At 48.5% G+C, this 12,511-nt stretch overlaps 2 protein-coding genes across 2 annotated transcripts in view; both read left to right on the top strand.

Moving 5' to 3' along the window:
* NDUFA11 (NADH:ubiquinone oxidoreductase subunit A11) overlaps nt 1–12,511 on the top strand; it is a 55,502-nt gene that overhangs the window by 20,417 nt on the left and 22,574 nt on the right. The gene's annotated exons all lie outside the window — the stretch shown is intronic.
* The window catches only part of LOC111166035 (3-galactosyl-N-acetylglucosaminide 4-alpha-L-fucosyltransferase FUT3), a 23,815-nt gene continuing 11,304 nt past the window's right edge, over nt 1–12,511 (top strand). The window contains 2 exon segments of the mRNA XM_089905600.1: nt 1–9,915; nt 12,214–12,510. Coding sequence (XP_089761726.1) covers nt 12,228–12,510 — 283 coding nt within the window. The 5' untranslated portion in view covers nt 1–9,915; nt 12,214–12,227.

Consider the following 12,511-nt stretch of genomic DNA (forward strand, 5'->3'; position numbering starts at 1 on the left):
TTTGGATGGGCAGCAGGTAACCTGTGTTTCAGTTACACACATGGGTTTCATCACCAGCCCCTGTGAAGTGACAGGACTTGCTGCAGGGGTGTGGGTGGGCAGAGTGTCGGTGATCAGGAGCCCCAAATGCCCCCCATGAACCCCAGTAACCAACCTTCCCTTCTCTTCAGTCGGGATCAGGGCTCAGCTGGGACTGGGGCTCGGCCGGGTCGGGGCTCTGCCTGGCTACATGTACTGACCATCCCCGACCCAGCCTCCTGTTGCCTCATGGAGCCAAGTTCAGGCTGTGACAGGCCTGTGGGAGGCTCAGGCAGGTGGGGTACGGAAAGATCCTCATCTGTGCCCTCCCCCACCCCCGGCTGCCCCTGCCCCAGCCTGCACCCCACCCATGACCTGGTGACAGATGGCTAGAACTCTGTAGGAGTCTGGGGGTCCTGAGGTGCAGATGTGTGTGGAGACCACCCCCATCACCCAGCTGCCACACAGGGACAAGTGGGTCTGAAGCACAGGGCCCGGAAGCAGGTGGGAGAACAGCACCAGGGCCTCCCTCTGGCTGCAGACCCAGCCCACCAGGAGCTGTCAGACAGAGGCCTCCTGGAATCTTCCTGGCCCAGCCCCAGGGCAGATAAAGGCCCTCCTTGGCTCCTTTGGGGCATCTCAAAGCGCCGTTGAACAGCAACTCTTTCCACAGAGGAACCTTCCTGCTTGGATCCTCCCCTTGATGGGGAGCTCATTCCCTCTAGAGCCAGTAAGGGAGCATTGGCAGTGCTAGCACAGGCCCTGTGTTATATAGGGGGAAATTGAGGCTCTGAGAAGGGCAGTCCCTCTCCTCAGCTCTCTCAGTGAGTAAAAGGCAGGACCAGGGTCCCCACCCAACATAGTTGCAGACAGAGCCAGCCAAACTCTGATCCCAAACGTGGAATAATAGGCAGTGCCCCGCCCACGGCCAGCCCTCCACAAGAGACCTGCTTTGGGGTTTTAAATCCTTGAGATACAGCCCAAGTTCTTTTTTCTTTTATTTTTTTTTTAAGTGAATAGAGTTTTTTCTTTTTGTTTTTTGTTTGTTGGTTTTTTATTTTTGGCTGCATTGGGTCTTTGTTGCTGTGCGCGGGCTTTTTCTCTGGTTGCGACGAGTGGGGGCTACTTTTCGTTGCGGTGCGTGGGCTTTTCACTGCGGTGGTTTCTCTTGTTGCGCACAGGCTCTAGGCGCGTGGGGTCAGTAGTTGTGGCGCGCAGGCCCTAGAGTGCAGGCTCAGTAGTTGTGGCACGCAGGCTTAGTTGCTCCGCGGCATGTGGGATCTGCCTGGACCAGGGCTCGAACCCGTATCCCCTGCATTGACAGGCGGATTCTGAACCACTGTGCCACCAGGGAAGCCCCAGCCCAAGTTCTTACTCTCTCTTCCCCACTCTTGTGCTCTCCCGGCTTTTCTGTCCTCATGGGGCTGTCAGCCCAGCAGAGGAAATGACACAGGGTGGCCAAAGCTATGATGGGGGACACCAGGCAGCTGTGGGGGGCCAGAGGAGTGATCTGATTCAGCTCAGGGGACGGGAGGAATCTGGGGAGGCTCCCTGGAGGAACTCTGCAGGATGACTAGGGATTAACAAGGTGGCCAAGGTGGGGTGGGGGCGAGCAAAGAGTGTTCCTGGCAGAGCAGCTTGTGTAGCTGGAGACCCCGCTGTGCCCTTGAGATTCTGAGTGACCATCTCTGGACCTCAGTTTCCATATAGGCAGGGCGACTGTGTGAAGGCTGAAGGTTTGCCTATCAAGGTTTGGCCTTGGGCTGAGGACACAGTGACCTTCATGAGTTATATTTTAATAAGTCACCAGATAATTCTGCCTGTCAGGAGCGAGCCATGAGCAGCTTTGGGTAAGGCTCCTCTGTAAATGTGTTACCCACCCAATGTAAGTCCACGTGCCCAACGCACAGTGAGGTCAAACAGTACCGAAACATCATTGGAGTTTGGAGCAGAGAAATGTTTATCGCAGGGCCATGCAAGGAGATGGGTGGCTCGTGCCTTAAAAAGTCCAAACTCCTCGAAGGGTTTCAGCAAAGCACTTCTAAAGGCCAGGTGAGGGAGGGGCGTGGTGTCAGATCCTTTGTTCTTGCATCTGGCCATGTAGGTCAGGTCAAGGTCGGGTCACGGTGTTCCTGTAAAGCTCCAAGAAAACCAATGTTATTCTCTGTCAGGTCAGGTCATGGTCAGGCTATTCTGTATATTTCAAGCTATAGGCAACATGCTTTTACAAAAGGTGCAGTCAGCATGTCTAAGCACAGACAACAGGAGCACAGAGTTAAAGTAAAAGGTCAGAACCAAAGGGCTTCCCTGGTGGCGCAGTGGTTGAGAGTCCGCCTGACGACGCACGGGACACGGGACACGGGTTCGTGCCCTGGTCTGGGAAGATCCCACATGCCGTGGAGCGGCTGGGCCCATGAGCTGTGGCCACTGAGCCTGCATGTCCGGAGCCTGTGCTCCGGAACGGGAGAGGCTACAACAGTGAGAGGCCCGCGTACCGGAAAAAAAAAAAAAGGTCAGAACTAAAATGGAGTCAGATTTTTCTTTTTAATGCTTTATTGCTATAACTTAGATATTATAAAAGGCACATATCTTATTGTACAAATCAAAGGTGGTTGTTGTTGTTGTTTTTTTGGCTGTGCCCTATGGCATGTGGGATCTTAGTTCCCCAACCAGGGATCGAACCCGCACCCCCTGCGTTGGAAGTGCAGAGTCTTAACCACTGGACCGCCAGGAAAATCCCGAGTCAGATTTTTTTTTAATCAATACTTTTTTTAATTGAAGTATAGTTGATTTACAGAGTTGTGTTAATTTCTGCTGTACAGCAAAGTGAATCAATGATACAAATATATATGTACATTCTTTTTTTTAATATTCTTTTCCATTATGGCTTATCATAGGGTATTGAATATAGTTCCCTGTGCTAGACGGTAGGACTTTGTTGTTTACCCAGTCTATATATAAAAGTTTACATCTGCTAACCCTAACCCCCCAGTCCATCCCTCTCCCAACCTACTCCCCTTGGCAACCACAGGTTTGTTCTCTATGCCCATGAGCCTGTTTCTGTTTCATAGATAGGTTCATTTGTGTCATATTTTAGACTCCACATGCAAATGAAATCATATGGTATTTGTATTTCTCTTTCTGACTTACTTCACTTCGTATGATAATCTTTAGTTGCATCCATGTTGCTGCAAATGGCTCTGTTTCATTCTTTTTTATGGCTGAGTAGTATTCCATTGTATATAGGTACCACCTTTTTTAATTAATTAATTTATTTTTTTAACATCTTCATGGGAGTATAATTGCTTTACAATGTTGTGTTAGTTTCTGCTGTACAACAAAGTGAATCAGCTCTATGTATACATATATCCCCATATCCCCTCCCTCTTGCGTCTCCCTTCCACGCTCCCTATCCCACACCTCTAAGTGGTCACAAAGCACCAAGCTGATCTCCCTGTGCTATGTAGCTACCACTTCTTCTTTATCCATTCATCTGCCGATGGACATTTAGGTGGTTTCCATGTCTTGGCTATTGCGAATAGTGCTGCTATGAACATAGAGGTGCATGTATCTTTTCAAAATGGAGTTGTCAAGATATATGCCCAGGAGTGGGATTGCTGGATCATATGGTAATTCTATTTTTAGTTTTTTGAGGAACCTCCACACTGTTCTTCCACAGTGGCTGCACCAACTTACATTCCCACGAACAGTGTAGGAGGGTTCCCTTTTCTCCACACCCTCTCCAGGATTTGTTATTTGTAGACACTTTTTTTTTTTTTCTGAGGTACGTGGGCCTCTCACTGTTGTGGCCTCTCCCGTTGCGGAGCACAGGCTCCGGACACGCAGGCTCAGTGGCCATGGCTCACAGGCCCAGCTGCTCCACGTCATGTGGGATCCTCCCGGACTGGGGCATGAACCCGTGTCCCCTGCATAGGCAGGCGGACTCTCAACCACTGCGCCACTAGGGAAGCCCCATTTTTAGACATTTTAATGGTGGTCATTCTGACCGGTGCGAGGTGGTACCTCATTGTAGTTTTGATTTGCATTTCTCTAGTAATTAGTGATGTTGAGCATCTTTTCATGTGCCTGTTGGCCATCTGTATTTCTTCTTTGGAGTAATGTTTATTTAGGTCTTCTGCCCATTTTCCGATTCGGTTATTTTGTTGTTGTTGTTGAGTTGTATGAGCTGTTTGTGTATTTTGGAGATTAAGCCCTTGTTGGTCGCATCACTTGCAGATATTCTCTCCCAGTCTGTAGGCTGTCTTTTCTTTTTGTTTATGGTTTCCTTTGCTGTGCAAAAGCTTGTAAGTGTGATTAGGTCCCATTTGTTTATTTTTATTTCTTTTGCCTTGGTAGACTGACCTAAGGAAACAGTGGAACAATTTGTCAGGGAATGTTTTGCCTATGCTCTCTTCTAGGAATTTTATGGTGTCATGTCTTATGTTTAAGTCTTTAAGCCATTTTGAGTTTATTTTTGTGTATGGTATAAGGGTGTGTTCCAACTTCATTAATTTACATGTGGCTGTCCAGCTTTCCCAACACCGCTTGCTGAAGAGAATTTTCCCCATTGTATATTCTTGCCTCCTTTGTCAAAGATTAATTGACTGTAGGTGTGTGGTTTTATTTCTGGGCTCTCTATTCTGTTCCATTGATCCATATGTCTGTTTGTGTGCCAGTACCACACTGTTCTGATTACTGTAGCTTTGTAGTATTGTCTGAAGTCTGGGAGGGTTATGCCTTAATATAGAGTCAGATTTGTTCTTCCTGGGACTTCCTGGTGGTCCAGTGGTTAGGACTAGGTGCTTCCATTGCAGGGGCATGGGTTTGATCCCTGGTCAGGGAACCAAGATCCCACATGCTGGTGGTGCGGCCAAAAAAAAAAAGACTTGTTCTTCCCTATTACAAATGGCCTGGGCTTCCCTGGTGGCACAGTGGTTGGGAATCCTCCTGCCAATGCAGGGGACATGGGTTCGAGCCCTGGTCCGGGAAGATCCTACATGCCGCAGAGCAACTGAGCCCGCGTGCCACAACTACTGAGCCTGCGCTCTAGAGCCCGTGAGCCACAACTACTGAGCCCGTGTGCCACAACAGCTGAAGCCCACGTGCCTAGAGCCTGTGCTCCACAACAAGAGAAGCCACTTCAATGAGAAGCCCATGCACTGCAATGAAGAGTAGCCCCTGCTCGCCGCAACTAGAGAAAACCCATGTGCAGCAATGAAGACCCAACGCAGCCAAATATAAATAAATAAATTTATGTTTAAAAAAGAATCAGTGCATTTAAAAACAAACAAACAGGGCTTCCCTGGTGGCACAGTGGTTGAGAGTCCGCCTGCCGATGCAGGGGACACAGGTTCGTGCCCCGGTCCGGGAAGATCCCACATGCCGCGGAGCGGCTGGGCCCGTGAGCCATGGCCGCTGAGCCTGCGCGTCTGGAGCCTGTGCTCCGCAACGGGAGAGGCCGCAACAGTGAGAGGCCCGCGTACCTCAAAACAAACAAACAAACAAACAAATGCCCTGCCCTGGGGGACCCCAGCCTCCTGGAACCTCTGCCAGCCTGGAACTAACTGGACACTCAGATGGTAGATGTCCAGGCAGCGTGAAGCAGCCTCACAGAAGTGATTTCTCATCTGGGAACAGGGGAATCATGGTACCTGGGAGCTGGAGCTCGGGCTTTGGCCTGCCCGAAACAGCCTCCTCCTCCCCAGCCTCCCTGTCTCTGCCCTACTGTCTTCCCTGTCCCCCCGTGGCAGGCTGAAAGAGCATCTCAAAACAGGAGTCTATGTGGTGGTGACTGCTCTGCTGGAAGCTTCCCATGGCTCCCTGTCGCCTTTGTGTTAAATATCCATCATTGACCACAGCCGGACGCAGCTCAGCGTGGCGTGGTGACCTCATCTCCTGCTCCTGAATACTCAGCCTTCCTGGATTTCCTCCAATGCTGCCATTCCTTGCTGCCTCAGGGCCTTTGCACAGGCTGTCCCTTCTGCCTGGAAAGCTTTTTTTTTTTAAAAAAAAAAAAAAAAAAAGCAGACATCTTTGTCTTTTTTGTTTTTTAATTTATTTATTTTATTTACTTTATTTTTGGCTGCATTGGGTCTCCATTGCTGCACGCGAGCTTTTTCTAGTTGCGGCGAGAGGGGGCCACTCCTCGTTGCGGTGTGGTGCTTGTCATAGCGGTGGCTTCTCCCGTTGCGGAGCTCTGGTTCTAGGCACGCAGGCTTCCGTAGTTGTGGCTCGCGGGCTCTAGAGCGCAGGCTCAGCAGTTGTGGCGCACGGGCTTAGTTGCTCTGTGGCATGTGGGATCTTCCCGGACTAGGGCTTGAACCCGTGTCCCCTGTGTTGGCAGGCAGACTCTCAACCACTGCGCCACCAGGGAAGCCCCTGCCTGGAAAGCTCTTGCATCCTCCTTTTTACTTAGAGAATTCTTACGGGGCTTTAGCTCTCAGCTCACACATCCGGGAAGTCCAGACCAGGCCACAGCCTCCTTTTTTGCAATTTATAATTTATGTTTGTTTACAAGTTTCCTTATGGGTTATCTGTCTCACCCACTTGCTTCGTGCAATATCCCTGGGGCCCAACATGTAGCAGGTGCACAAGAAATGTTTGCTGACTGAGACGGAAGAGGGGGTGGTATCTGCTGGAAGGGAAAGTGAGAAGCTTGAAATTCTGCTCACTTGCCCCTCCCCATCCTCCATGGAACCCCTGGTGCCCCCACGGAAACCACTTCGAGAACCAGCGGTTTGGGTCAGCCCTTTTCCCTTTACGGATGGGTCAACTTTACGCCCAAAGCCATGCGTGCTTTGAGGCCACAGGGGAGGCCAGGGCGGTGACTCTAGTCCCCAACTTCCTCCACCCCCTCCCTCATCAGGTCTTATGGTGGAGATTAGCAGAGTCCCACCTTTGCTTTTAGATGATGACCCGGCTCATGGGACAGGACACCCTGTGTCATCTGATGGCAGTTGTGGTGGTGTTGGGCAGTGCTGTGCTGCGTCTATAAATAAGTCCATTTCCTTCTCCTCCCTGGTGTTGCCTCATCCACACCCTGGGTGACAAGCTGTGACTCGGCCCTAAACTTCCTAGTCAGCTGCTTGCCGTCCTGCACAGTGTCCATCCAGGTAAGGCCTCCTGGGGGAAATGTCCCCTCTCCCAGGAGGCATCGTTGCCCCCTGGGAAGGGCCTGCAGCCTGCTCTCCCCGGGGTCTTTCTGGGTACCAGGTGCGCCAGAGGTCTAGCAGGTGTGGGAAGTTCTGATTGATTTGCCAAACCAGGAGGAGCAGCATTTCTCTCCCGGTCTGTCTCTGTCTGTCTCTCTCTCCCTGGCAAAGCTCTGGATTAGAACCCCCACTGCTTCCTGGCCCCCATCAGCAACACAGAGCCCTTCCTCCTTCCCACCCTGTCCCGTGGGAGGAGGACCTGAGATGCAGGGGAACAGGGGGGATTTTGTTTTGTTTTGTTTTTCTCATCTTTGCGGTGTCGCAGCATCATGGTATTTTTCAGTTCCTTTCTAGGAAAAAAATATCTCCGGTTCCACTTGGGTGGGATCTCAGCCCCCGGCCTCCCACAGCCCCGTTCCTGGATCCTCGCTTCTCAAGGTCCCTGCCAAGGGCCTCCATGCCTCCTAGGAGGAGCCACCATAAACCCAGGACAAACAAACTATATCCATCTTAAGTACATTTCCGCATATTAACCTTCTGTGCATGGCCAAAATCCCTGGCGGCGCAAAGTAGCTTGTGGTCAGAGTTCAGCCTCCATCCCACTCCTGCTTGGCGCTGTCTCCCCAAAGGCCTGTCTTTTGGGTCTCTTTCCAGAAACTTTGGCATGAACGTGTAATTCCAAATCGCGCTCCCTTTTCATCACACAAGGCCACCTGCCAGCTTCTCCCTTCTGCATTCGGAGGGTTACGCCAGCTCTGCCCAGTAGAAGGAGCCCGCCAGCCATCAGGGTCTTTTTATTTTTATTTCTTTATTTAAAAAATTATTTATTTTATTTATTTATTTTTGGCTCTGTTGGGTCTTCGTTGCTGCACACAGGCTTTCTCTAGTTGCGGCGAGCGGGGGCTACTCCTCGTTGAGGTACGTGGGCTTCTCGTTGCAGTGGCTTCTTTTGTTTCGGAGCGTGGGCTCTAGGCGCGGGGGCTTCAGTAGTTGTGGCGCACGGGTTCAGTAGTTGTGGCTTGCGGGCTCTAGAGCGCAGGCTCAGTAGTTGTGGTGCACAACTACTTAGTTGCTCTGCGGCATGTGGGATCTTCCCAGACCAGGGCTCGAACCCATGTCCGCTGCATTGGCAGGTGGATGCTTAACCACTGTGCCACCAGGGAAGCCCTATTTTTTAATTTTTAATTTTATTTTTTGGCCACACCGTGCAGCATGCAGGAGCTTAGTTCCCCAACCAGGGATTGAACCTGTGCCGAGGGCGCGGAGTCTTAACCACTGGACTGCCAGGGAAGTCCCACATTATTTTTTTAAACTGTGGCAGAATATATGAGACACAAAATTTGACATTTTAACCATTTTTAAGGGTGCAGTTCAGTAGCATTAAGTATATTCCCAATGGTGTGCAACCACTGCCAATATTTCCAAAAATTTTTCATCACCCCAAATAGAAACTTGATACCCCAGCAAGCAAAAACTCATTCTCCTTCCAACCCTCCCAGCCCCTGGTAACCTCTAATCTACTGTCTGTCTCTATGAATTTACCTATTCTAGATATTTCATAGAAGCAAGATCATATAATATGTGTCCTTTTGCATCTGGCTTATTTCACTGAGCCTCATGTCCTCAAGGTTCATCCATGGTATAGCGTGTGTCAGAATCTCTTTCCTTATTAAGGCTGAATAATGTTCCATTGTATGCATGGACCACATTTGTTTATACGCTCATCCTTTGATGGACATCTGGGTTGTTTCCAACTTTTGGCTATTGTGAATCACGTTTCTATGAGCATGGATATACAAATATCTCTTAGAGTTCCTGCTTTTCAGTTCCATTTGGGTAGATATCTAGGAGTGGAATTGCTGGGTGATATGGAATTATGTGTTCAGCCTTCTGAGGAACCGCCAAACTGATTTCTGCCACATATGTAATTTTCAACTTTTTACCAGACACATTAAAAAGAATAGAAAGGTACCAGTAAAATTAATTTTAATGCTATATCTTATTTCACCCCATACATCCAAAGCATTATCTCAATATGTAATCGACATAGAAAATTACTAATGAGACACTTTACATAGGATATTTTACATTCTTTCTTTCATATGAAATCTTGGCAATCTGGCGTGTATTTTACTCTTTACGGCCGTTTCTATTTGGATGCTAAATTTTCAACGGCTGGAGTGAAAGGGTAGTGTTTAATTAAAAAAAAAACTTGTTTTACGTTGTTCAGTTTTTAAATTTACATTTGAAATTTACTGACATTCACCATTTCTGTTCCTCTGTTGCATTAGCCACATGGGGCTAGTGGCCCCCATATTGGATGGTGCAGATTTAGACCCAGCTACTTAATTCTGGAACCTGTTTTTTTCATCAGGCAGACATGGATTTACCATGAAGTGGATGAAGCTTAAGCTTCAGGGACCCCTAAATAAAGATTACTTTCTGTATCTAAGTCTGGACTCAGTTTTCTTTGCCGTTTCTTGGAGAGGCTCCCAAAATATGGAAGTTCAGCTTCCAGAAAACCTGGATCCACTCTGCAGAGCTGTGCCAATACAGTGGCTTTATTCATTTTTTTAAAAATTTTTATGTTAATTTCATTGGAGTATAGTTGATTTGCAAAGTTGTGTTAGTTTCAGGTGTACAGCAAAGTGATTCCGTTATACATATACATGTATCCATTCTTTTTCAGATTCTTCTCTCATATAGGTTATCACGGAACATTGAGTAGAGTTCCCGGCGCTCTACGGTAGGTCCTTGTTGGTTGTCGATCTCACATATAGTAGTGTGTGTGTTCATCCCAAGCTCCTGATGTATCCCTCCCCACCACGTTTCCCCTTTGGTAACCAGAAGTTTGTTTTCAGTATCTGTAAGTCTATTTCTAGTTTGCAAATATGTTCATCTGTATCATTTTTAATTAGATTCCACATATAAGTGATATCATATGGTATTTGTCTTTCTCTTTCTGACTTACTTCACTTAGTATGATAATCTCTAGGTCCATCCATGTTGCTGCAAATGGCATTATTTCATTCTCTTTCATGGCTGAGTAATATTCCATTGTATATATGTACCGCATCTTCTTCATCCATTCCTCTGTGAATGGATATTTAGGTTGCTTCCATGTCTTGGCTATTGTAAATAGTACTGCAGTGAACACTGGGGTGCATGTATCTTTTCAGATTATGGTTTTCTCCTGATATATGCCCAGGAGTGGGATTGCTGGATCATATGGTAGTTCTATTTTAAGTTTTTTCAGACAAAGATACCCTAATACCAAAACCAGGCTTTTATTCATTTTTCACAACTGCATAGTATTCCGTTGTCAGAAGGGACCGTAATTCGACCAGTCCCACATCAATGGACAGGTAGCTTATCCAAAACACCCTTGTTTTGTTGGCACGTCTGTGGGCATTTGCACCAATCCCTCTGGCCAGAGGGTGAGTGCATTTCAAATAATGAGTCATTATCCCTCATTTCCCTTTCTTAGAAATTCTAGAGCAGCACATGCTGTCCAGTAGAAACAGAACACAAGCCACACGTGTAATTAATATTTTTCTAGTAGCCACGACTTTAAAAATGTAAAAGACGCAGGTGAAATTAATTTTAATAATATGCTTTCTTTAACCCAACAGATCCAAAGTAGTATTATTTAAATGTGTAATGAACAGAGGAAGTATTGAGATAATTTTACTGTCTCGTTCTCGTCCTAAGTCTTAGAAACCAGGGTGTATTTTACACCCCCAGCACACCTAATTCGGACACTCAGTTTTCGTCGTAGATCCTTGATCTGTAATTAGACTCCGTAAAAATGTCTCGTTGGAGCAGATTTGCCCTTCCAGGAGGTCCCAAATGTACTGTCAAGTTTTTCCAATCATTGAATTGGCTATCAGAGGCTGTTTTTGGCTTTGCCTTTACTTTTTATCTTGAAGTTGTCTTCGATTTACAGAAGAGAGAACCTTTTTTAAATTTAATTTAGCATTAAAAACTCTGTGCAACACAACAGCTGCATTTCAAGGACTCAAGAGCCATAGGGGTGCACGCGATGGTGCAGATATAGAACATTTCCACGATAGCAGAAAGTTCTATTGGACAGTGCCAGGCTGTAGATCAGAGCTCCACCTGCAAAGAGGGAGAGGAGTTTGGAATTACATTGAGAGAAGAGAGTTTGGATTCTGGATCGTAAGGGCTGTAGCTGTGTGTATTTGGGCACGAGACATATCTATCGCTCAGAACCTCCGTTTTCTTATCTGTAAACTGGGTGTCTCCAGGGCCGCAGGAAGTGGAGAGGGGCAGGGCCGAAGTCCTAGATTCCGCTCTGGTGGTTGGGGTTTGGAGTCTGGGAGGACTTTGTGACCGCCTGCAGGGACGGAAAGGACCGGGGAGTGGAAAGACATCGGCCAGGCCAAGAGGCCGCCCAGGATCCCCCAGTGCGGGACCAGGGGGGCCATCTTTGGACGCTTATTCCCTGAGCACTTCCTGTGCTCTCCCCATAAACTTGTCAGGCTCTCCATCACCTCCGGACCTTTGCGTTGGCTGTTTCGTCCACCAGGAATGCCCTTTCCCCCAACTCCTACACTACCTGGTGAGCCCTCAGATAACCTTCCAACGTAATCACATTGTACCCCTCCCAGGCAGAGCCCTGGCTCCAAGCCTCAGCTCCAGGGCACTGGGGAGCATCTTGTAACCAGCTCTGTCTTCTCCCTAGGCCGGGAAAGACTCTGGGAAAGCTGGGAAAGGGCAGGGTCAAGGTCAAGGTGGGACCTGAGAGCCATCGGAACCTATCCCAGGTCCAGAGATCACGTGGCCTAGTGGGTAGGAATAAGTGGACTCTGAAGCTAGGTGCTTTTTGCTGGAATTACAGTTCTGCCGTTTTCTTGCATTGAGTCCTTGGCCTCAGTTTTCTCGTCTGTAAAATAGGGATGAGAACAGTGCCTCCTACCTCAGGACTCGTAAAGATGAACTTGGGTAACCTGCGTCTGCCCGCTAGGCATGTGTTATTATTTTTGTTAGCAGTGATGCTGTGTTCACTGTCCCGTCCTCCCAGCTCCTCTCTGACCCATGGATCCACCTGGCTGGGCCAAGATAAAATGTTCCTGGCACCACTGTCTCCCCGGGCTGTTGCTGCAGCTGCTTCTGGCTCCGTGCTTCTCCTCCTACCTGCGTGTGTCCCGAGGCAAGCCCACATGGGTCCCCGAATTGGGGGCCCCCTCCCAGGCCACTGCAGGGCCCTCCACCTGCCCGCCTCTGCGTCTCCTGCTGTGGACGTGGCTATTCAACACCCCAGTAGCTCTGTCCCACTGCTCCGAGATGTGGCCCGGCACAGCCGACTGCCACCTGTCAAC

The sequence above is a fragment of the Delphinapterus leucas genome, unplaced genomic scaffold, assembly GCF_059928025.1.
Source record: "Delphinapterus leucas isolate spDelLeu-1000000601 "Yukka" unplaced genomic scaffold, BTC_Dleu_Yukka2 spDelLeu_asBTCV2_sq25, whole genome shotgun sequence".
NCBI classification, from domain to species: Eukaryota; Metazoa; Chordata; class Mammalia; order Artiodactyla; family Monodontidae; genus Delphinapterus; species Delphinapterus leucas.